Genomic DNA, 24569 nt, shown 5'->3' with positions numbered 1-24569 from the left:
GGTGCGTGTGTGTGTGTGTGTGTGGCGGGAGCGCGCGTGGGGCACGCGCTTATTAGCATGCGGGGCGCGCCGCCCGGCGGAGTGCGCGGCGTGAGCGGGGAGGCGCGGCGGGGTCCCCCCCCCTTCATCACCACCCCCCTTAACCCCCCCCAACCAACCACCCCCCCACACTCCCCCCCCCCCCCCCCGGTTCCCTTCGCTGCAGCAGCAGCCGGTGCATGGGCAGTGCACGGGCACCGGCAGGAGCACGCTGCGCGCCCCGCCACGGCCGCCCCGCCGGTAAGTGACTGCGATCGGGGGCGCGGGCGGCGGCGTTCGGGGGTTGTTTTAATTTTTTGGCGCTTCCTTTTCGGCGTTTTTCGTGTTTTCCACCTTTATTTTTGGGTTGGTTTTTTTTTTTTCGCTTCGTTTCTTTTTTTAATCAAAACATTTTTCGCTTTTTTAAAAAACATTTTTTCCCCTCGTTTGTTTTTTTCCTTTTATTTTCGCATTATTTCATTTTGTTTTTAACGTTTTCTCTTATCCAAATATTTTCAGCCGTCAAAAACATCGCCTTTAAAAACGTCGCCGTTAAAAATCATCGCCTTAAACCGCCGTGTTACAAATCTCCGCCTTAAAATTGGATGCGCGAAAAAAACCCCAGCGTTTTTCGCGGCGAACCCTTTTTGCGTTATTATTATTATTATTATTGTTGTTGTTGTTGGTTGTTATTTTCTCGCGTTCGGCGCCTTCGCTCCCATTTATTCCGCATTAATTATTTTTTGCTCTATTTTCTTTCTTACTTAAAAAAAAAATCTTTTTTTTTTTGCATCATTTTCCTTCAATTTTAATTAATTTGAAAAAAAAAAAAACAAAACAACAACCCGATTGAATAAAACCATCCGCACGTATCAATAAAAAGCCGCGCACATATTATTGGTTTTCGGGGCCGCGCGTGTGTTTCTCCCCCCGGGACACGCTCACCCCGCGCCCGCAGCCCCGGCCCAGAGGCCCCGCTGCCTCCGGTAGCCCCGGGCCGCGCTCGCCCCTTTGTTCGCTGCGGCCCGGCCCGGCCCCGGCCGCCTCGGTCTCTCCGCAGGATCGGGCCCGCCGGCCCCGGCGCTGCCGAGAACAATGCCCCGGCGGGCGGGGGGGGGGGGCCCGCACCGGGGAAGTACCGGGAGCGGCCCTGGGGCCGTGCACCGAGGACGGGGAAGCGGGAACCGGGCAGGGGAAGGCGCTGGGGACACAACGGGGAGGCCGTGGCCGGAAAGCGGGGCCCGTACCACGGGGAGCCGCGGGGCCGGGCACCGGGGAAGCACGGTCGGGGCACCGGGGGAGGGATCCGGGGCCCGGGCAACGGGGGAATAAAAGAACCAGAGCTCCGGGGAAGTGAGGCCGGGGCAGCGCGGGGAAATGGCCCGAGCAGCGGCAGGATCCGGAGCGCAGTACAGGGGCACCGGGAGCGCGGCCGGGCCCCGGGAGAGCCGGGGTGGGGCGGGCGGGGGGTGCCGGGAGCACCGGGAAAGGGTCGGGGGGGCACTGGGGGTACGGGGGCTTGTGCAGGGGGGGTACTGGTGAGATGGGGCGGCTGCGCTCCAGACACGGCGGGGAAACAGGGACCCGTGTGCGAGCGGCACCGGGGCGATCAGGAGCTGCGCACGAGGGGTACCGGAGGAAAATGGGGGCTCACTGGGGATACATGGGGTAAACCGGGGGGCCCTGGCCGCGCGCTCACGCTCTCCTTTCTCTCTCCCTTGCTCCAGGAGCGGAGGATGAGCGGGGAGCCCCGGCGCGGAGCGCGGCACGCCGCCACCGGAGCCAGCCCGCCGCGGCGCTGAGGCTCGCCCAGGAGCCGTGTCGGTGTCCGGCCGTGCCCGCCGCCGGCAGCGCCCGGGCAGCACCGGCGTGTCCCCGGCATGGACGGCCGTGAGTTTGCGCCCCCGCCGCGGCTGCTGTCGGAGCGGGGCAGCCTGGGCCACCGGCACGGCGCGGGGCGCGTGGCGGGCTCTGCGCACGGGGCCGTGCAGCCCAGCGGACACTTCCAGCCCACCAAGTACTTCCCTGCGCCCATCACCATGGCCACGCACACAGGTCAGAGCCGCCGCGCCGGACGCGGTGTGTGGGGCTGGGAGGGACGCGGGGGTCCGGCACACGGCACCGGGGGCTCGGCGTCCTCTTTGTGTCGATGCCGCTGTCACCGCGCCCGGTGGCTTTGGGGTGCGAGGTCTCACTTACACGGGGAGGTATTCCCCTGCTTTACCGGCGCGGGAGGAGCGTGATCCCCGGGGTTGACTCCGCGCGATCCCGGTGCCTGAACAAGGAAGCGTTTTCTGGGTGAACAAGGAGGCCGTTATGCGCGGGGCCGGCGCGGCAGTGCCGTGGTGCGGCGGGGAAAGGTCAGCGAACACCGGCTCTATATAAAGCCCCGAAGCGTCAGAGTGAGAACTGGTTGCAGCTGCCGGGGCCGGACAAAGCGCGGCACACGCGGCCCAGCGTGGTACGGCCCAGCCGCGCCAGCAGCGGGATGGGGCTCGTCGAATCCGGCCGCTGCGCCGGCATCCGTGGCTTTGTCTGCAGCGGGCGCTCGGCTGCGGCCGCTGAGGGTTAAAGCGGGGTGCACGGCACAGGGGGGACCTGCGAGGGGAGCCGCTCTCCTGCCGCCGAGCTCCGGGATGGAGCCGAAGCGGGAGTGCGGCCGATGCCGTGAGCAGCGTTGCGGGCTCGGCACCGCGCTCGCGGCCCCTCGGTTCCCGCCGCGGCGGCAGCGCCGGTTTTTGTCGCCGCCTTGATGAGCTGTGAATACTAATAAAATTATATCTGCTTTAATGGGATTACAATTAGTGCGTGGATTAGGGCGGGGGGCACGGCACGGCCCGGCCGGCGCGGGGCGGGGGGGTGCCCACGGCTCCGGCACGGACATGGAAAGCGCGGGGCACCGGGGGGGTGCCGGGGAGGCGGCGCCGGATCGGGCCCGGGCCGGGGCGGTTTCGCTTTGTGCCGGCGGCCCCCACGCTGCAGCCAGGCCCCCCGCAGGGCTGGGGAGGGCTCCCCGGCTTCCCCCCGTGCCCAGCGCCGTGGCGGGGGATCAGAGCGGGGGCTCGGCCCCTCTCTATGGTGCCGGGGAGGGGGGATCCCCGGGGGACGCCAGCGCCGGGGTGCCGCTGGCTTCCCTCTGGCTTCTCGCCGTGTCGGTGTCGCGGCGGCGGCCGGACCCTCGCTCCCGCCGGGGACTGGGCGACACATGGGAGCCCGAACGCAGCGGAGGTTGTTAAAATAACATGGATCAGGCTAAAAATACCGCGGCAGAAACTCGCCTGGAAGGGGAAAAAAAAAAAAAAAAAAAAAAAAAAAAGGAGAAGCCAAACCCAACAACAGAAAGAGCTAAAAATATTCCCGGCTTTGGCAGGGCCGGCACAGCCGGAGCCCTTCCCGGCGAGCCGCGCTCCGCTTCTCCCGCGCTGCCGGGAACGCTGCTGGAGCCCGTAGCAACGAGACCCGAGTGCCCCGAGCGGCACAGGGCTGGCTGGAGCGAGGCGGGGGGCTCCGACCCCGGCACCCCCGTGTGCCCCCACCGCGGCCGTGCCGTGGGGCCGGGAGCCGCGGCAGCGCGCGGGGCCGTAATTAACGCCTGTGATTGATAATTACCCCACCCAGCAAATAAAGGCAGCCCGCGGTTTGCCAGCGCGGCACGCGGCAGCCCCGGGGTACCGCGGCGGCCCAAGACGAAGGAGGAGGAAGGGGGGGGCTCCGGCCACGCTCCCCCAAATGGCTCCCGGCGTCCGGCCGGGACTACACCTCCCAGGAGCCTTTGCCGAGCGCCGGGGGCCGGCGGCCGCCCTGGGAAGGGGAGATAAAAAAGTGTTTCTCTCGGTTTTATTAAAGCCATAATTCAGCCCCGCGCACTTATTGCAAACAAATGCTTCGCTTTGCGTCTGGTTTTGGCACCGGGACCATGCAAATGATGGCACGAGACGGCACTGGAGGCCTGGAGCATGGGGAGCCACGGCCCTGCCCAAGGATGGGGAGGGGGGTTTGGAGACCCCCGGGGCTACCGGGGGTTGCAGCCCCTGCTCCCCCATCGTGGCACGGCCCGGCTGGGGATCGCGGTCCCATCGTCCGGCACACCCATGCCGATCCCTGTGCCGAGCAGGGCCGGGGGTCCCCAATGTCCTCACCACGGTCACGGAGGGTGGGAAACTTCGGCAGAGGCTCAGCCGAGCCAAAGCTTTATTCTGGGGCCTCAGTTTTTGCCCTTCTGATGTTTCTCTGGACTAGCACAGAGGGGAGATCGTGGCTGTTTGTCACCGTGGCAGAGCCCTCCGTGCATTGCACCCTGTAGCAGCACCGGGGTGGCTTGCATGAGCACTGGGCTCTGCCGGGAGCACCGTGGCGGTGTGGGTGTGCGGCTTCCCCCCGTCGGTGCTGCCTTGCACACCGGGGTTGGTTCACATCTAGCTTGGCCGCGGTGGTTTGCGTACTGGTGCCAGTGCCGTGGTGCTGGCATCCGGATGGGCTCCGATAGCTGTCCCCTGTCCCTGTATTAAGTTGCCCTCAGGTGCCAGGGCTGCTCCACGCTGCAGCTTCCCCATTGATGACTGAAGCCAGGGTCTGGTGAGGGGCTGTGAGGCCGCGGCATGGCTCCGGCACTGCTGCGGCATGGAGCTCCGTGTCCCTCAACCGGCACCGCGTGCCAGCGCCGCCGCATGCGCCGCATCTTAAAAAGTAGGTGTCAAAGTTAAACCAGATTTTGAGATTAACTCTTCTGCTCCTCGTTAGGCACACTCGTGCCGGGGACACACACACACGCACCATGTGTCCGGTGGGAAGAGTGGGATGCGCAGAGCCCCCGATCCCATGGAATCACCCCGGAGTGGTTTTATCGGTTGGGTAGTGATGAGCTGGATTCGTGCTGAGACGCTGCTGCACGCCAAGGCCCAGGGGGATGTGCTGCTGAGCACTGGCATGGCCTGATCCGGCATCTCTGGTCACTGCCAGTGAATGCGGTGATTGACCCAAACTGGGGGGGTCTCAGCACCCCACTGTGGATACCCGGCCTTTGCTCCCATCCCTGCGCCCCTGGTGCTGCCTGACTATGGGGGTCCTGTGCTGGGGAGGTTGTGCTGCCGGTTGCATGGGCTGATCCCCAGGGTGGGACTGGGGATGCGGAGCATTTGGGTGCCCCTTTGGGCCCCTCATCTCCTTGGGACCCCCCCCCGGTCTGTGGTGTCCCTATTGTCCCCCCCATCCGGTTGCTCTCCCGGCTGATGGCAGCGATGCACGACAGGCGAGTGGGGAATTACAGCGGGACATAAAAATAGCAGGATTTGGCAATTGGGTGACTCTGCCGCGATTCACACGGGCTGCGCGGCCCCCCCGGCCCCCTCCCCGCCGTAAATAAACACTCACCCAATAATCTCATTCTTGGAGTTCTTCGTTATCCGCTCCATAAAGCGAAACAGATGGGCACAGTGTGGCCTTGCTGCCTGCACCCTGCCTGCACCCTGCCTGTCCTACTGCCCTGCCTGCACCCTGCCTGCTGCCCTGCCTGCCCCACTGCATCACCAGCCCCACTGAGTGCTGGGGACCCCCATTCCCAAGGGGACGGAGGGGATGGGACGTGTCTTCCCAGCCCATTGGGGTTGCTCCATCCCACTCCGTGCATGGGCAGCCCAGACCACACGGGTGTGATGCTTGCTGGGGAGTGCATGAACCCCAAGTTTTGGGGGGTTCCTTGGGCTGTTGTGACACCAGGACCCTTCAGGTCCTTCCCAACTCATTCCCATGATCCCAGCCCACGCCAGGCTTGCAGCTGCTCCTAAAATGGCCCCTGGACATTGCAAACGGCGTGCGTCGGGTGTGCAAACAGGAGCATGCACTGGGCAGTGTGCAGGGAGCGTGCCAGGAGGCTGCACCATCCCCGTGAGCCCCGGTGAGAGCGCGCGGCTGCCCGGCGGCTCCATCCTCCCCTTCCCTCCGCCGAAAGCCGACAGCTTGCGAGTGGCACTTAGCACGGAGCGACTGCCGTGTGATTACCCATCGGATAACGTTTTAATTGTACTGCTGGCACTCTGTCAAGCTCATTTGAACTGCATTTCAATATTACGGCATTTATTTAGTGCCATAACAATATGGATTAATCTTAAATTATAACACCGAGGAAATTATATTACACTTATTTCTCATTTGGCAAATATTTAAAGGGGTGGCGTGGGTTGCAAAGCACAAGGGGGGGTTGGGGGCCACCTCCTGGTCTGGGGGCTGGGGGTGGCACGTCCCTGGGGTGCCCGGCAGTGGGGACGCGGTGCGGGAGGGTCCCTGCCAGCTCCCGGCGTCTCCACATGGATATTAGGAATGTTCCAGCCCCGAAATAGCCAAGGGAGTAACTCAACCCCACGCACGTCCTGGGGCCGTCACCGTGCTCAGGCGTGTTCCAGGGGGGCTGCACCCCCAGCCTCTTTTATGGAGCCCATAAATCCTGGGGTGCAGCTCCCAGATTCCTGGAGTCATGGGGACCCCGGAGAGGGGCCTGGGGACCCCCGATTCCCAGCAATGAAGACCCCGCTGCCATCCCATAAAGCTGCCAGGCTGGAGCAGCCGTGGCTGGAGCGACCCCGCCATGGGGCTGCAGCTCCCCCAAACCCACCCTGGCCCCACTTGCTGACCCGGGAAACTTTCCATCTTCCCAGCACATTCCCATCTGTGCGTGGGGGCGAGGACCAACTTGGGATGGGGATCACCCCTTGTTGTCCCCCTTAATCCCCCCATTCCCAGCCCGCAGCCCCCGGCACTGTCGGTGCGGTTGTGCTGAGACCTGGCACACTTGTCACATGTGTGACCCTCAGTGGATGTGAGGCCAAGGTGAACCCTCTCAACCCCCCGGGTTGCGGCTTGGTGCTGATGGGGAAGCGCCTTCGCTTCCCTGTTATTAACCCTTTCCTCCAGCTGCTGCCTCCCCCCAGCCCCATCTGGGGGGTCCTGCGTGCCAACAGCCCCCACCCCTTCCCCTGCCTCAGTTTCCCTGCTTGGGGGAGCATGGCATGGCTGTGACTGTGCCAGAGCTGCCGGGATTACCAACATGGTCCATATGGCCCCCAAAACCCCACTGGAGCCCCATGGCTGTGACCCCCCATCGCTCAGTGCTGGCAGCCAGTGAGGGGGGTTTTGTTGCCGGCTGTGCCGATGCAGAGCTGGGAGCAGGGAGCGGTGCTGGTGGGGCTGACTCACAGCAATGGCCATGGGGAGCCCAGCCAGGGAATTCCCAGGCTGACGGTGCCGGGGGGCCGGGGTGGGACCCCGCAGCCCATCTGCGCGGTGCTGGCAGCCGGCCCCATGGCGCCGGCCCCACCACGGTGCAGGCTCGTCCTGCACTGGTGACATGAGCTGTGCATGGTCTCAGGGACCCTTCCCTGTCCTCGCTGGCCAGGGTCAGAGCAGGGGGCTGCGCCCTGCCCTGTGCCGAGCCGAGCCGAGCCGTGCCAAGCAGTGGGTGGGAATGGCATGGCCGGCGCGCGCCTGGGGATCCATCCGTGCCAGTGGCTGTGAGTCAGCGGGTGGGAGCTGTGGGGAGCGGCGGCCGTGGCCCCGCCATTCCCGCCGGGATGCACCGCGCCAGCCAGGCCCCGCCGCCATCGGAGCAGCGGGATGGGGGGGGTGATTCTTTTACAGCCTGTTTCACAGCTTCCAGAAAAGGCTCGTTCTGGAAACCTCGGCTTCCTGCCCGGCACAGCCGCCCGGCACGCTGCCGGCTCCTCACCCCGCGCCAGGGCCCATGGCACCACCACAGTGGGCAGCTCTGGGCATGGCTCCTTCGGGATGCATTGGCACGGCGGGATGTGCCCACCCATCCCGGTGTGTGTGTGCGGAGCCGGGGGTGCCGGTTCCCAGGGTTCAGCCATGCCCCCGGCCCACGCACCCCTGCCCCATCCCGGTCCCTGGCCAGTGTAGGAAGGAGCGAGCTGCCTGAAACCACATCCCGACACTCATCCCAGAGGCATCCCGGAGGGATTAGCTGGGGAGCGTGGGCCGGCTTAGAGAGCAAAGCATCGCTTCCTGCCCTGGCCGGGCGGCCGGCCAGCCTGGGCTGCTCCGCACCGCTCCATGCCGAGCCGTGCCGGGCAGGGGCCGAGCGGCCGTGGCCCCGCCAGCCCGTGCTGGCACACATGGACGTGGGGAGCGTGTTCTGGCGGTGAGGGGTGGCTGGGCCCCCCCGCCCCTTCTCCTGCCCGGCCGCTGGCCACTGGCTCCCATGTTTCCACCATGACCTCATGGCTTGGCCGGGATGCGGAGCAGGATGGGGAGCGCCGGACGGGGCCTCCCCAGGGGGTGCCGGGGGCCCCCCAGGCTGTGGGTGAGGCTGCCGGGGTCAGGGTGGGGGCTGCGCCCCTGCCCTGCGCTCCACATGATGGCCGTGTCCCCCCCACACGCCTGCACATGTGTGCACACGTGGGGCTTTGTCCCCTCTGCGGTGACCCAGCCCCGGAAGCTGCTGCCCCGGTCATGGGACGATGTTCCTGTGTCCCCATCCTTCCTGCCACCGGGGCACTGGCATTGGGATGCCGGTGCTGGCAGTGGGATGGCCCAGCTTGACCTGGCACGGTGCAGCACAGCATGGCACAGCCAGGGCTCCAGTGAGGTCCTGGCACCAGTGTCCTGCAGCTGCTCAGAGCTGCCAATGGATCCGGAGCATGGGGAGCACACGCATGTGCAGAGCCTGCCATGTGCCAGCACATGTGTGTGCTGTGGGTGTGCGCACAGGGTAGGTCACTGGTGCCCCTTGTGCCTCACACGCTCTGGTGCATGAGGGACATGAGGGGTGTGCGTGCACGCGGGTTTGATCACGTATGGGGCGTGCGTGTGCAAGGGATGCACGCAGTGAGGGCAGTGCACACGCGTGTGCACGCACGTGTGAGCGTGGCAGGGGGGTGGTCACAGGCAGCCCTCCCTGACTCTGTCCTCTCCCACCGCAGCCGGCAGTGGCCTGATGGGGAACGCGCCCGCCTCGTCCTTCATGGGGGGCTTCCTGAGCAGCAGCCTGGGCTCGGGGGGGCCCAGCCACCCCGGCGGCCCCGCCGCATCCCCCCCAGAGCCGGCCTTCTGCGGACCCCACTCCGGCACCTCGCAGATCTGGTTCTCGCACTCCCATGAAGGTGAGTGGAGCCGCACCCCGCGGTGGGGGGGCACCGGGTCCTAGCTGGGAGTCCCCACGCACACCCTGTTCCATGGCTGAGGCCGGGCCAGCTCGTGTCACTGGTGATGAGCAAGGGCTGCACTCGCCTCCCGCATGGGGACCCCCGTGCAGAACACTATGGGGACCCCGTAAGGGCAGCCCTGTTACACAGCATGGTGGGGAGCCAGGGCTCCGGTGTCCCACTGCTGCCCCACGGCCACACCGGTGTGCCCGTCCGCACCTGAGCGTCCGGAGCGAGCCCCGATGGAGTTAAGGAGCAGGAGGTGGTGCTGGCGCGGGGCCCTGGCAGCCGGCCCGGCTGGTAGTTTGACCGGCTGCCAGCTGGCTCCCGGCGTGCTGGGGGGGCGCGGGGGGGTCCAGGCAGCGCGCGCGGCTCCGGCAGCGCCCGCCGGTGATGGACAGCCCGAGCGTGGCCGGGAACCAGCCTGCAGCCGCACCGGGTGCCGCAGGACCTGCGCTGCTGACCGGGGCTGGGGGGGGGGCTCAGCCCTGGGGTGATCGGGGGATCCCTGGGATGCAGATCACAGGCTCCGGGAGATCGTTTATGGCCGTGGTGCTGTGCGTGGTGATGCCATGGGGGCTGTGGGCCCACGCATGTGCCCTGACCGCTGTACTCACCCCCAGCCCCAGGGTACCCCCGCTTCTCCGGGAGCCTGGCCTCCACCTTCCTGCCCATGAGCCACTTGGACCACCACGGCAACAGCAACGTCCTCTACGGCCAGCACCGCTTCTACGAGAGCCAGAAAGGCAGGTACCGGGGTCCCAGCGCGGTGCACGGGGCCGCCGCAGCCTCGGGCTGGCTGGGGATTTCCCATGAGAGAACACATCCCCGGTGCGGCAGGGGCCGGCACAGAGGCCACGGTGCAGGGCTGGGGAGCGCAGCGGTGGTGCCGGGTCCCCGGGGATCCGCGGGGCCGGCGGGCGCAGGGTGCTGGGCACCCGTCCCAGCGCCGCTCTCGCTTTTCACAATATTGTGGCGGGTGTTTAATAGGGAACATTGTTTGGGTGGGAAACGGAGCTAATGAGGCCGTGCCTTCCCCCGCGCTCCTCCCCGCGGCGGCGGGGCGCCGGCGCTGGCATGGCCGCGGGGGCACGGGCGCTGCTCGGTGAGGGGCTCACTCCGTGCCATCCCCTCCAGATAACTTCTACCTGCGCAACCTGCCCGCACAGCCCGCCCTGCTCCCCACCGGCCACGGCTTCCCCGGCATCGCCCGCGCTGCCCCCGGGCCCCCCGCCGGCTCCTGCAGCCGGGAGCGGGACGCCGGAGCCCTGCCCAAGACCCCCAAGGACTATGACCGCTTCCTGGCAGGCAAGGACAAGGTGGCCAAGGGGGACCCCAAGGAGCGGCCGCCCGAGGAGGACCCCAAGGAGCAGCGGCACAAGGCGGTGCTGCCGGTGCCGCCGGACGGGCACTGCAAAGAGGGGCTGCAAGCGCGGGGGGCTGGCGACGGCCGCCCCAAGCACCTCGCGTCCTGCCTGCTGGGTGCCAAGGGGCTGGAGGGCGACGGCGGCCGCGCGGTGCTGCCCAGCTGCGCCGGCAGCGCCATGCCCCGCGCCGGCCGCTGCAGTGCCAAGGAGCCGTGCCGGGGCGAGCGGGAGCCGGGCACCCCCGAGGTGCCGCAGCCCTACGGGGAGTGCGTGGAGCGGCGGCAGATGCTGCACCACGCCGTGTCCTACGCGGTGCCCACGGCCCCGGCTGCGCTCGGCCCCGCCGCCGGCTCCTTCCCGTGCCTGCAGCTCCATGCCGGCCCCGAGGTGTTGTGCCCGCTGCCGGAGCCGTCGGGGCGGGAGCTGAAGCTGAGCGGGGCCACTCTGGTGCCCTCGGTTGGGCACCTCACGGACAAGAGCCGCTCCTTCCAGGTCTCGGCGGAAGCCGGCGGGATGGAGCGTGCCGAGGGCAAGGAGCGGCACGGAGAGGTGGGGGCCGAGCCCGCGGCTGCTTACGGCGGCCCCTTCCACCACCCGCTGAAGGCGGAGGGGCCGGCGGAGCGGAGGATGGAGTGGGGGGGTCCTGGCTCCCGGCTGAAGGGGCTGGAGTACCTGGGAGGGGGCGCCGCGGAGGGGTCCCCCTTCGCCGGCCGGGGAGCACCCAAGGCTGCTCTGGAGAAGGGCTACTTCGAGGTGCCGCCGGCACCCGACTGCTCCCGCGCCGCCCGCCCCGACCCCCTGGGCGTCCGCGTCGGCCCCTCCTGCTGCACTTTAGAGAAGGGCCCCCCCAAAGAGCCCCCCCGTGTGCCGGGGCCCCAGAAGGTGGCGCGCATCCGGCACCAGCAGCACCCGGAGGCTGAGGCGGCCGCCGCCGGCCCCGAGGGCAAGCGCAAGCCCCTGGAGCTGAGCGCCCTGGGCTATGGGGGCCCCCCGCTGCCCCCCTGGGGCGTGCAGGGCCAGGGGCCCTCCCTGAGTGTGGCGGAGGAGCGGAAGGGGCCGTACCTGGACCCCTTCGGCACGAGTCTGCAGCAGGCTGCGTTGATGACTCAGGGGCCGGTGCTGGGCCAGGAGGTGCCGACGGCCTCGGACGAGGTCTCGGCCATGAAGAACCTGCTGAAATACAGCAACCAGGCGCTGCTGGGGGGGCAGAAGGGACCCCCCTTCGTGGGGCTGGCGGGCGTCAAAGGCAGCTGCGCCCATCAGGACGCCAAATTCCCGCCGGGAAAGGGGCAGCCGGAGCTGGAGCGGCCGGACTGTGCCCGCGGCCGGGAGCACGACGCGCTGGCCCCCGGCGAGGGCGAGGTGCGGCAGCCGCCCGTGGGCATCGCGGTGGCCGTGGCGCGGCAGAAGGACACCCTGGGGCGGCCGGAGCCCTCCTATGGCGGCGGCGGCGGCGCCGGGCGGCAGGGCCGGGCGGCTGCTGGCATCAAAGGTAGGACCCGGGGCAGGGGCACGGGGATGGTGATGCGCTTGGCGGTGCCGCGCTGACGCCATCGTCCTGTCCCGGCGCAGCGGGCACGGCGCGGCCCATGCACCTCATCGACCTGGAGGCAGAGGAGGAGCGGGGCCGGCTCTGCGAGGAGCGCCTGGGGCTGCCGGCGCGGGAGCTGCTCCTGCAGTAAGTGCCATAGGGGAGGGATATGGGGACCCCATTGCGGGGGGTACCCCATGGTGCACGGGGCCGTCACCCCCCCTGTTCCCGCTCTTCCCACAGGGACAACAAGGAGCTGGTGGAGTTCGCCCGGATGCACCCGTCGGGGGGGTGTCCCGGGGAGCTGACCCCACACCTGATGATCGCTGGGGGGTCCTCGCTGCCGGCGGGGCAGCTCGGGGGGGACCCTGCGGCCCATGCGCACCCCGCACACACGCACTGGCTGCCCCGCACCCGCAGCCCCTCCATCTGGATGGGGGGACACTCCTACGGTCAGTGCTGGCGGCAAACGGAGGGGAGCGGGGCTGGGTGGGTGCTGACCCCCCCGGTGCTCATGGCTCCCCCATGGCTCCGCAGGCATTGGGCACCCCGCGCTGCACCAGAACCTGCCGCCCGCCTTCCCCGCCTCCATGCCCAGCACCATGCAGCCCGTGTTCCCCCTGTCCCAGGACCCCCCCGCACAGCTCGTCATCCTGCCCACCGAGCCCCCTGCCCATGGCACCCCGCACACACTGGGTGAGGCTGGCACCGGGCACCCCTGCCTTGTGCTGGGGGGTACTGAGGGGGTTGTAATGAGGCTGGGAAGAAGGTGGGGTCCCCAGAGGTGCTTTTGGGGCTGCACGGTGGGAAATGGGTCCCTGTGGGTTCTTTTGGGGATGAAGGGTTGGGATATGGGTCCTGTGGGTGCTTTTGGGTGTGCAAAGGTGGAAGATGGGGTCCCTGTGGGTGCTGCTGGTTGTGCAAGGGTGGGAGATGGGGCCCTGTGGGTGATGCTGGAGATGTAGGGCCGGGACGGCGGGGGCACCACTGGGGTCTGCGGGGTGACCCTGATGTGAGTCCCTGATTGAACCCCTTCCCCACCGGCAGCCGACGTGATGGACCAGGCATCGCTGTGGCCCCCGATGTACCCGGGCCGGGGCCCTGGCGCCCACCTGCAGCACACGGGGCAGCTGCCTGTGTACCCACGCTCCCAGTTCCTGCGCCAGCAGGAGCTCTACGCCCTGCAGCAGCAGCAGCGCGCAGCCCAGGCCCTTGAGATCCAGCGCCAGGCACACGGACAGGTACCCACAGCGGCTGCGGGGTGGGATGTGAGGATGGAGGGAGGCTGGAATGTAGGGTGGGGATGTGGGAGATGCTGCTGTGAGAGATGTGGGGCAGGGATGGGGATGCTGCGGCCAGGCAGTGGGGCAGGGGATGGGATGTGGGTCTGGGCTGTTTGGTGCTGGGCGGGGCTGCGGGATGCAGGATGCAGGGCGCAGGGCAGGGATGCAGGGCAGGGGCTGGTGATGGGTCTGGCGTGTGCTGACCTTGGTGTCTCCCGCAGCGGAAGCCGGAGGAGCAGCCCCTGGAGCTGGAGGACGGGGGTCCCGAGAAGCCCCTCAAGCCCTCCCACAAAGCAGTTGCCTTAAACCCCCCGGCCAAGGGCCTGTCCTCGGTGGTGCCTGGACCCCCCAAGCTGTCCCCTTGCTGCCACTCCCCAGCCCTGCGGCACCCGGCCAAGTGCCCCGTGACCCTCCCCACGGCTCCCTGCACTTTACCTGTCTGCCCCGCTGCCAGCTCTGCCGTGGCCCCGCGCTCCCCGGCCGACAGCCCCCTGCCCGTCCAGAGCAAGGGCAGCGATGGCGAGGACAAGCGTGGAGAGGGGCAACCGCCCCGCGACTACCCCAAGTCCCTGGAGCCAGGTAGGACCGGGACAGTGAGGAGGAGGAGGGTGGGCGACGGAGCCCCATTGAGGGGTTCCCCCCTGAGCATCACTCTCTTCCTGCAGACCTGCCCCCCGGATACAGCTACCCCGCGGCTGCCATGGGCTTCTCGGAGGCGCACTCGGCTGAGCCAGCTGATCCCGACACGATGCATGCCGGGTCCCCACCGGCCGAGCCCGAGCAGTCCCGGACCTTCAGCCCCGCTGCGGAGGTGCTGCGGGAGCCGGGCCCTCCGCGGGAGCCAGCAGCCGGAGGAGCCATGGCCGAGGGTCCCGGGGCTCTGCTGCACCGGCACCACCTCCTGCTGCCACCGGGACCCCTCTGCGGGGAGCGGACCCCAGCGGTGCCGGTGGGCACCGAGGAGCGGGCACCGGTGTCCTTTGGGGCGTGCCGGGAGGCAGCACAGGAAGCGCCGGAGCAGAGCCTGCCCGAGCAGCAGCACCTGGCACCTGCGGCTGCAGCCTCCCCTCTGGCCCCTGCTGCCGAGGAGGAAGAGGAGGAGGATGAAGAGGAGGAGGGTGGCAGCGATGGCTCTGAGCCAGAGGACAGCTGCGATGAGGAGGATGGTGACAGCCCCGGCAGGAGGCAGGGCTGCCCGGGTGGGCTGGAGGCACTGATCGCCGCTGGCATCGACCTGGGGGAGCTGCCGGCGCTGGGATCACCTGCGGAGCCCCCCCCAGCGCCTCCATCGCCCGCCCCCTGCGCATCAGGGATCCCCGGCATCGCCCTGCTCAGCGAGCTCGCCGACCTGGAGCTGCGCCGGCGCCGCTGCGACCTGGCACTGGAAGGTGAGTGGTGACCGGAGCCCCCGTCCCCTGGTACCTCCGTCTCTAGCACCCCTGTCCTGCAGCTGCACGCCCTTGGTCCCCCTGCCTGCTGCATGCAGGGCACAGGGTCATGCAGTGTGTGTGCAACGAGGGGCCATGCAGCATTTGCAAGTGCAGGGCTGTTCTTGCACAAGTTCTCACACAAGCAGGGCTGTGCAGGTCTGAGTTGTGCAGTGAGAAGGTGTCTGAATGCATATTTGGCTGCATGAGCATGAAGGGGCTGCATGTGTGCAGTGCCCATGCAGTTAAATACTTGCAGAGCGGTGCCCATGCAGTTACATGCGTGCAGAGCGGTACTCATATGGTTACATGCGTGCAGAGCTGTGCCCTGTCCAAGCCCTGCTCACAGCCCGGGGCTGGGCTCCAGCGCTGGCTCCAGGCAGGCGCTGGGATTCCCTCCCGGCTCGGCTTCCCCAGGGAATCCCGGGGGCCCCGGCAGGGGAGGCCGCCTCGTCCTGGCGCGTCCCCAGCGCTGCCGCGGGCGGGTGCCGGCGGGGCCCCGTGAGCTCGGTGCCGCGCAGGGCCGGGGGTGGCCGTGGGGCCCCGCTCCCCACTGCGCATGGGGCCGGATGGGTGCGTCACCGCGTCCCTCCCAGCCCCGGCCTTGGCTCTGCTCCGCAATGAGTTCATTGCTGGCCACTGCCATGCACCCGGACCGGGCCCCCCCACGGCTGCTGTGCTCTGCATGCAGCACCAGCTCTGCGCCCAGTGTGACCCCAGTGCCAGCCCCTGCATGACCCCAGTGCCACCCCGGAGCACCCCATAGTACCCCCTGCCCCATAGACACCCCTTGTCATCCTGGTAGTGGTTCCAATGCCACCACAGGGTTGCATGGATTGCACAGGAGCATGTGTGGGGCAGCGCGGGGAGCCCGGGACACATCCTGCACCAGCCCCACTGACCTCCCATCCCGGCAGGGGAGGACGAGGACCTGCTGGCCTTCAACCTGCAGAACCTGGCCACGGTGGCAGCCGCCTGGTCGCTGGTGGAGGCAGCCGCCAGCCGGGAGGGCAGCCCCCCGGCGCTGAGCCCCCTGCCCGCCTCGCCGCCGCCCCGCGCCCGCATCCCCCGCCGCAAGTACACGTGGACACCCAAAACCAAGGCCGTGAGTGTCTGTGGACGCTGGGTGAGCTGCGCCCGGCCTCAGCCCCGCGGGTGGCTGCGAGCTGCCCACCCCTTCCTTCACCCTCAGGTTTGCCCGCTGAAGGCGGCCATCGAGCAGCTCAACACGCAGGAGGTGGAGGTGCGGATGCGGCTGGCGGAGCTCCAGCGCCGCTACAAGGAGAAGCAGCGGGAGCTGGTGAAGCTGCAGAGGCGCCATGACCATGAGTACGTCCCCATCCCCATCCGCTGGCAGGGAGCAGGAAGGGGGGGGGAGGCATCCCTGGGAAGCACCGGTGCGATGAGTTTGGGCCCGTGCTCAGCCCGGCTCTGCGCAGGGGCAGGGGCTGTGGCTGCCGCGCGGCTCAGGCTGCCCCTGCTCTTGCCGCGGCTGCAGGCGTGATGAGAGCTCGCGGAGCCCGGCGCGGCGCGGGCCGGGGCGGCCGAGGAAGCGCAAGCACTCCAGCGCGCTGGGCAGGGCCGAGAGCCACAAGGTCAAGTGAGTGACCGGCGCCGCGTGCCCCCATGTCCCTGGGGACGGGCCAGCACCAGCTGATGGGGATGCAGCAGGGAGGAGGGGTCCGGTCGCCCCATCGCATCCCCCCATCACCCGCAGCCGCATGCCCATGGTGGGGGGCTCGGTTGGGTGGCAGCACCTTGCATCCCCCCACTCCCCACCGCCGACCACGGGAGCAGCGTTGCATAAAAGCCTCTTTATCTGTGCCGTATAAAGCCATTGGTCACGCTGCAGCGGCGTTCATCGCTGCCGGCGCTTTATTATTACCCATTAGCCGCCCGGCGCAGCCGTTTCCCCACTCCCGGGCCCTGTATAATTGTCCTTCTCCACTACAAATTGCCTCTCCCGACAGGCCCATTTGCATAAATCCTCCGAGCGAGTCCAAACACGCTCAGAGCGCGCGTGTGCGCGCGGCCCCCGGCCCCCCCGGCCCTAATAACAGTTAAATCTGCGCTAAATGGGCCCTTCAATTAAGACGGAAGGGAAAGGGGAAGAAAAAAATTAATCTCGAGGTTTTATGTCACAAAACATTAGTGAGAGAGTGAAGGTTATGGAGGGGGAGGAAGGGGGGGAGCTGGTGGATCGTGGTGGATGGGGAGGTGCAGGATCCCACTATGGGTGCAGGATGCAGATGAGGGGTGCAGGATGCAGTCAGGGGTACAGGAGCTATCCAGGGGTGCGGGATCTATCTGCGGGGTGCAGCTCCAGCCAGGGATGCAGGATCCATACAGGAGGTGCAGGAGCCATCTGGGGGATGCAGGATCCATCCGGGGCATGCAGGACCCATTCAGGGGTCCAGGGTCCCTCTGGGGGTCCCTCAGGCACCGTGCCCACGCCGCGCTCCCCCCCAGGGCAGTGAAGAGCAGCCTGTCCCTGCTGTGCGCCGAGCTGCGGGGGGACCCCGAGCCCAAGAAGAAGCGGAGCAAACTGTCCGAGGCCGCCTTCAGCAGCATCAAGGGCTCCCCGGTGAGTCCGGCCTCCCCACCAGTGACCCCCATCCCAGTGCTCGGGGAGTGCCAGCCCCATCCCAACTTCCCCGTGCCCCGCAGGAGAAGGTGCGGTGCAAGAAGAGCGGCTCGCAGAGCAAGCTGGCCTGCAAGGTGGCTCACAAGGTGTCGCAGCTGAAGCAGAAGGTGAAGAGCAAGGGGCTGCCCGCCGGCATCAGCCCCTTCCGCCGGAAAGACCCCAACCCCAGTGGCCGCATCCAGAAGAAGCTGTCGCGGCCCAAGAGCTCCAAGGCCACCAAGTACCAACCGCAGGACCCCGACCCCCGGCAGCCGGTGGGGTTCAAAGGTAAGGATGGCACCAGGATGGGGGTACAGGGCCCAGAATGGGGCTGGGGGTACCAGGGGTGCATCCAGCTGCAAGCGTTCGGGGCGGAAGCAGCATCTCCCTGTCCTGCACTTCCCTGGGCATGGGGGTGCTGCATCCCTGGATGCATGGGGTCCTTCATCGCTGTCCCCTCCTCTTGCAGACGAGCATGATGAGGACACAGACAGTGAGGATGGCGATGACGAGCCAGGCTTGTCCCTGCTGCCCTCGGTGCCCATGGCCGTGCTTGGACCTTCCCCATCTTCCGTGGTGAAGATGGAGGCCAACGAAAAGGCCAAGAAGAAGAAGGAGAGGCAGGGACTGCTAGGTAACGGGATGCAGCGCGGCACATGGGGAATAGGGACTGGGTGGGCACCCATGGGGTACCCTGACCCCAGTGTCCCCCCAGGGCCGTGCCGCCTCGGCAGCCCCGAGGGCGAGGTGAAGATCAAGCGGCGGCCGGTGAAGCCGGGCACGGGGAAGCTGGAGAAGGTGCCGGTGCGGCGGAAGGCAGGTGAGGAGGGTGGCAAGAAGAAGCTGAAGGCCAAGCCCAAGGAGAGCCTCCGGGCACCGGCCCCCAGCGGCTCCAGCGCCGCCGCCGCTGCCGGCAGCATCTTCGCCAGCACCGACCCCCGGCACTACGGGGCGAGGGACGAGGGGGCTCGTCTGGCCAGTGAGAGGCTGAAGAAGGCCACGCGCAAGAGCAAGGCGCTGCAGTCGGCCCTGAGGGTGAGTTGGGGGGGTACCCATGGACCATGGGGTGCAGAGGGATGGGTGCTGAGGCTGGGGGGGCACCAATGCATGGGCTGGGGATGCTGAGATGGTTGGGAGCACTGATGGGCCCCTTGTGGGTCTATGGGATTATGGGGTGCAGAGGGATGGGGTGCAGGGATTGGGGTGGGTGGGAGGCACTGTTGGGCCCCAAAGGGCTGGGGTCACTGTGAGGGCCCCATTGTCCAGCTCTGACCCCCCCTTCCCTGCAGCGGAAGAACGGGGCTCTCTCGCTGGCCCTCTCCCCTCGGAGCGCCAAGACCATCCTGAGCAAGGGCAAGAAGCTGGCCAAGGTGAAGAGCAAAGTGGCCACCAAGCAGGTGAGGGGCAGGGGCCGGACCCCCCATCCCAGCACAGCCCCCTCCTCACCCCCAAGCCCCCCCTGAGCTCGGTGTCCCGCAGTGCAAGGGCCGGGCGGTCAGCAAGCTGCTGGAGAGCTTCACCGTGGAGGACGACTTCGACTTCGATGACAACAGCAGCTTCTCAGAGGAGGAGGAGGACGCCGGGGGCTGCCTGGCCGGGGCGGCACGGGGGGGCCGCCGCTCGCCCCTGCCCCACGCCTGCGCCATCCAGAAGGAGGACCTGCGGGACGGGCTGCACATCCTCATCCCCAAGGAGGACAGCCTGCTCTACGCCGGCAGCGTCCGCACCATCCAGCCCCCCGACATGTGAGTGGGGGGGAGCCTGCTGCCGGTGGGGGGGTCCCGGGGCAGGGGTGTGGATGCTGAGCCCCTCTGTGTGCCCCCTCCCCAGCTACAGCATCATCATCGAGGGCGAGCGCGGCAACCGGCAGCGCATCTACTCGCAGGAGCAGCTGCTGCAGGAGGCGGTGAGCGGGGTGCAGGTCCCGGGGGGGTCCCGTGCTCAGTGCACCCCATGGAGCCCAACACCCGGTTCCTGCAGGTCCTCGATGTCCGGCCGCAGTCGCGCCGCAGCCTCCCCCCGGGCACCCGCGTCTGCGCCTACTGGAGCCAGAAATCCCGGTGCCTGTACCCAGGGAACGTGGTGCGAGGTGAGGAGCGGGCGGATGCCTGGGGGGGGGTGTCGGGGCGCACGGCCCCATCCCAACAGCCCCCCCTGTGCTGCAGGTTCATCCAGTGACGAGGAGGAGGACGACCCCGAGGCGGTGATGGTGGAGTTTGACGATGGGGACACGGGGCACATCGCGGTGTCCAACATCCGCCTGCTGCCCCCCGACTTCAAGATCCAGTGTGAGTGGGCTGGGGGCTGCGGGAGGGGGGTTTATGGGCAGGGGGTGCAGTGGGGCTGGCTCTGACCCCCAGCTCTGCTCCCAGGCACGGAGCCGTCCCCGGCGCTGTTGGTGTCCAGCTCGTGCCGCAGGACGAAGCGGTCGTGCAGCGACGTGGCTGCCCCCAGTGAGCTCCCCCCCGGCCTCTGCCCCAACCACAACGGCCCCGAGACCCCCAAGAGCTCGGGCAAGAAGGCGGCCGGCAAGGAGAAAAGTGGTAGGGGACAGGGGGGCTGCCACCATGGAGCACCTTACCCGGGGTGGTGAGGGAGGTGGCACCGGCAGCGGCGGTGTGAGGGGTGGTGGGATGCGGGGAAGGATGCTGGGATGCAGGGGTGGGCAAGAATAGGAGATGGGAGCAGGCAGGTAGAGGGGATGCAGGGAAGGACAGGGTGCAGGGGTTTGGGAGAGGGTTATGGCAGGATACTGGGATGTGGGGAAGGATGCTGAGATGCAGGTTGAAGAGAAGGAAGCTGGGATGCAAGGGAGGATGCTGGCATGGGGGAGGTAGGAGGCAGCAATGCAGACAGGGGATGCGGGAAAACATGGGGTGCAGAGGGTTGGGAGCTGAGTATGGCAGGATGCAGGGACGGATGTGGGGCTGGGATGGAGAAGAAGGTGGCACAGGGCACTGCAGTGATGGGGAATGGATGTAAGGCCGCAGGGAGGAACTTGCAGGGACACGGGACAGGCCTGTGCCCATCCGTCCGTTCTCCCTCACGTGCCCTGGCCCCTCCTGACCCCCATCTCCCCACAGGCAAAGCCATGGAGGTGCTGTCGGGCAGCAAGGCGCCGGTGCTGGGTGACCCGTTCCTGTGCCGGCGCGGCGCGCCGCTGCTCAGCTGGTCGGCCGTGGCGCAGACAAAGCGGAAGGCGGCGAGCAAAGGCTCATCCGTGCTGCAGAACCTCTTCCAGGTCAACGGCAGCACCAAGAAGCTGCGCGCCAAGGAGGCCCTGTTCCCGGTGCATCACCACCACCACCTCGCGGCCCCCGTCTTCGGCAACGGCTTTGGCGCCGACTCCTTCAGCCGCATCGCCAGCTCTTACGCGTCCTTCGGCGCCGGCGCCGGGCTGGTGCTGCCGGCGGCACAGAAACTGCTGCGCTCCAAGAAAGCTGAGCGGCTGGAGGCAGAGATGGGCAAAAGCAGCCGGAGAAAGGCCAGCAGCGAGTACCTGGTGAAGCTGGACCACGAGGGGGTGACGTCCCCCAAGAACAAGACCTGCAAAGCGCTGCTGCTGGCGGACAAGGACTTCGGGGCCAAGCTGGAGCGGCCGCTGTCCAGCCACGGCTACGGGCACGCGGCGCTGGGCGGCAAGGATCGGAAGGGGCGCGCGCCCGTGCACCAGCTGCCCGTGGGGCTGGCGCTGAGGAAGTACTCGGGGCAGGCAGAGTTCACCCTGAACTGCGACAGCGACTGCCACAGCTCCTACTCGGACATGGACGAGGACGAGGAGCCGGGCGGGCTGGGCGCTGAGGTGCCCTCGCGCTTCATGACGCGCCTCTCGGTGTCCTCCTCGTCCTCGGGCTCCTCCACCTCCTCCAGCTCCGGCTCCATCTCCACCTCCAGCCTCTGCTCCTCCGACAACGAGGACTCCTCCTACAGCTCCGAGGACGAGGACTCCACGCTGCTGCTCCAGACCTGCCTGTCGCACCCGGTGCCGGCGCTGCTGGCGCAGCCCGAGGCCCTGCGCTCCAAGGGCAGCGCGCCGCAGCGCTGCTTCCTCACCAAGGCCGCCGCCGCCGGCCCCAAGGCCAAGCTGAAGCGCAAGGAGGCCATCAGCTTCTCCAAAGCCAAAGAGTTCTCCCGGAGGCAGCGCCTGCCCTCGGTGGAAAACCGGCCAAAGATCTCCGCGTTCCTGCCCGCGCGCCAGCTCTGGAGGTGGTCGGGGAACCCCACGCAGGTAGGGATGGAGCCTGGTGCTCGGCACGGCCAGGGGATGGAGCTGGGCGGCACAGGGCATGGGTGCTCGGAGCGTGGCACAGGGTACATGGAGAAGGGTACATGGGGCATGGTGCCTGGATACGCAACACCAAGGACGTGCATGCATGGGATGGGTGCACTGGGCACGGTGCCGGGGTGCTCAGTGCAGGGTGCTGGCTACACCAGCCATGGCACTTGGGTGTCTGCGAGTGGATGGGTGCCATGGGAGCATCCCACCCTGCAGCGCTGCTGCCTCGGTGGGTTTGGGGGGGTCCATGCACCACACCTGACCCCCCCCGTTGCCTCCCCCCAGCGTCGGGGGATGAAGGGCAAGGCGCGGAAGCTGTTCTACAAGGCCATCGTGCGGGGCAAGGAGACGCTGCGCATCGGCGACTGCGCCGTGTTCCTCTCGGCCGGGCGGCCCAACCTGCCCTACATCGGCCGCATCGAGAGCATGTGGGAGTCGTGGGGCAGCAACATGGTGGTGAAGGTCAAGTGGTTCTATCACCCCGAGGAGACCAAGCTGGGCAAGCGGCAGAGCGACGGCAAGGTGAGGGCTGCGCCGTTTGGGCTGGGGGGCACCGGGTGCGCAGGGATGGTGACACCGTGCTGCGGTGCCGTTGCAGAACGCCCTGTACCAGTCGTGCCATGAGGATGAGAACGACGTGCAGACCATCTCCCACAAGTGCCAAGTGGTGGGGCGGGAGCACTACGAGCAGATGACCCGGAGCAAGAAGTACCAGGACCGGCAGGACCTCTATTACCTGGCTGGCACCTACGACCCCACCACAGGCCGGCTGGTGACCGCCGATGGGGTGCCCATCCTCTGCTGACCCCCGGCGACGGCGGGCAGCCCCCCCCCGGCACTTATGCAAAGCCCGGGGTGGCCGGAGCCGGGGGGACACACGGGGGGTGTCATCGTCGCGGGGGGGGGCTCCCCTACAAGCCATACTTTCCCTAGTACCTCTGACTGTTTGCCAGCAGGTAAAGCAGAAATCAGGTGTGTTGTTCTATTTATTTTGCTTGTAAATATTGTATTTCTTCCGGGAAGTTTTATGGAAAAAAGAAAAACCCACAAAAAATGGACAAAACGGACAACAGAAAACAAAAAAATCCAACACAAAAAAAATACACAAAAAAATACGGAATTATTAATAATATGGGGTTGGGGGGAGGGTTCCGTTTCAGTGCACTGTATCCCCCAGCCTGGCTGGGACGAGGCCAGCGGGGCAGCGCTGATGGAGGGGGGCTGCGGCGGCAGGACGGGGGGTGCGGATGGGTGGGGGACCCCCCCCGGCCCCAGTGCAATAGCGGGGTGGCCGCGGTGCCGGGGGACGCTGGCTCGTCCCGCCGAGCCCTGCCCGCCGCTGCCCCGCGCTGTAAATGTGTACAGGGGGTTTTCCAGTGTAAACACTAATGAAAAACACACAAAATGGGACAAAAAAATCGACGTAAAAAAAAAAGAATAAAAAAAAAAAAGGAAAAAAAGAAAAAGTTAAAACACAAAGGTTTTATGAGCAGCAAACTCTATGTAAAGGCCTTTTAGTATGGAACTTTTTTATTGATAACTTGGCTTATGAATAAATATATGAACCGTTGGTTGCTGGTGCTGGCTCTGCCTCCGTGTCCCTCCTGGTGTGGGCCCTGCAACCCCCCTCGGTACCCACAGCAGCACCCACAGCTCAGTGCAGGCAGGAGGCGGGCAGGGGGTGAGGGTGAAACCCACTGGGTAGCCCCGTGCTGGTGGTGCCGGGGGGTGCCAGGACATGGGGTGGAGGAAGAAAGAGGGATGGAGAAAGAGATGGGAGGATGCAGGCAGGGGTGGAGGAATGCAAGCAGAGATGCAGGCAGGGAGAGGGGAAGGGTGGAAGGGACGCAGGCATGAGGAAGGGGCTGCAGGAGCAATGCGGGAAGGGAGGAAGGATGCAGGAGCTTGCGGGAAGCTGGGAGGAGGTGAGGGCAGGATATGGGCAGGATGCGGGCAGGAGAAGGAGGGGATTGCTACAGGAGGGATGCAGGAGAGTGCAGGTAAGAGGGATGCGGGATGCAGGTAGGAGGGGCAGGGAGGTTCAGGGGGTTCAATGGAGCGAGAAGGGTGCAGGCAGGAGGTGTAGGCAGCAGGAAGGGAGGGGCAGAACGCACCTACCCCACGTGGGGACAGAAGGACAGGCAGAGCTCGCACACCATTGGCCTCTCCGCAACCAACCAGAGGGTGTCAGGATGCGGAGCCCGGCGCCCATTGGCTGGGGGGGAGCCCTTTTGTTCTCACCACCCGGGTGCCGTTAACCCTGTCCCTGCTGAGACCGCGCCAACTCGTGTCGTGGGGCGGCGCGGCGGGGCCGTGCTGCCCCCTGGCGGCCGCCGCGGGACAGGGCGGCACCGACCCACGGGCGGGGTGGGGTGGACGGGACAGGAGAGAGGGATCGGGGGACAGCAGAGGGGGATCGGGGGCCAGCAGAGAGGGATCGGGGGACAGCAGAGGGGGATCGGGGGACAGCAGAGGGGGATCGGGGGACAGCAGAGAGGGATCGGGGGACAGCAGAGGGGGATCGGGGGACAGCAGAGGGGGATCGGGGGACAGCAGAGAGGGATCGGGGGACAGCAGAGGGGGATCGGGGGACAGCAGAGGGGGATCGGGGGACAGACGGCCGGGGGCAGAGAGGGAGGGCCAGATGGGCGGACAGACGGCCGGAAGGAGGTTGGACAGATTGGTGCAGGGAGAGCGGATGGTCGGACGGATGAAGGGCAGAAGGGATGCGCAGCTGGACAGACAGATGAGGGAGGCTGGACAGATCGGTGCAGGGATGGACGGATGGACACAGGGAAGGGTGGACAGACAGATGGATGTAAGCAGGGATGGAGACACAGATGAGGGGGAACACGCGTGGCAGGACAGGTGCAGGGAGGGCTGGATGCACAG

The 24569-nt window shown here is 67.1% G+C and overlaps 1 protein-coding gene across 1 annotated transcript; it reads left to right on the top strand.

Moving 5' to 3' along the window:
- Nucleotides 1-204: 204 nt before the first annotated feature.
- BAHCC1 (BAH domain and coiled-coil containing 1) lies at nt 205-23247 on the top strand. Its single transcript, XM_080629329.1, has 27 exons — nt 205-279; nt 1746-2073; nt 8949-9128; nt 9794-9916; nt 10308-12029; nt 12110-12215; nt 12312-12520; nt 12606-12764; nt 13116-13309; nt 13573-13930; nt 14017-14739; nt 15696-15883; nt 15971-16107; nt 16277-16378; nt 17248-17362; nt 17446-17689; nt 17871-18035; nt 18117-18436; nt 18691-18798; nt 18881-19146; nt 19232-19307; nt 19382-19490; nt 19567-19689; nt 19774-19944; nt 20485-21629; nt 21963-22199; nt 22276-23247. The coding sequence occupies exons 2-27, from the start codon at nt 1899-1901 to the stop codon at nt 22480-22482; spliced, it is 7662 nt and encodes a 2553-aa protein (XP_080485455.1). The 5' UTR covers nt 205-279; nt 1746-1898; the 3' UTR covers nt 22483-23247.
- Nucleotides 23248-24569: the final 1322 nt, after the last annotated feature.

This window comes from Psittacula echo, assembly GCF_963264785.1.
Source record: "Psittacula echo genome assembly, chromosome: 14".
Lineage (NCBI taxonomy): Eukaryota > Metazoa > Chordata > Aves > Psittaciformes > Psittacidae > Psittacula > Psittacula echo.
The sequence above is the reverse complement of the archived record's forward strand: the minus strand, read 5'-3'. Positions and strand labels throughout refer to the sequence as shown.

Bases quoted from the DNA above. Each gene is read 5' to 3' on its own strand.
- BAHCC1 (XM_080629329.1), top strand. From the start codon at position 1,899: ATGGACGGCCGTGAGTTTGCGCCCCCGCCGCGGCTGCTGTCGGAGCGG. The intron at 13,310-13,572 runs GTACCCACAGCG...TGTCTCCCGCAG, and splicing joins AGCGCCAGGCACACGGACAG to CGGAAGCCGGAGGAGCAGCC. The intron at 16,108-16,276 runs GTACGTCCCCAT...CCGCGGCTGCAG, and splicing joins CAGAGGCGCCATGACCATGA to GCGTGATGAGAGCTCGCGGA.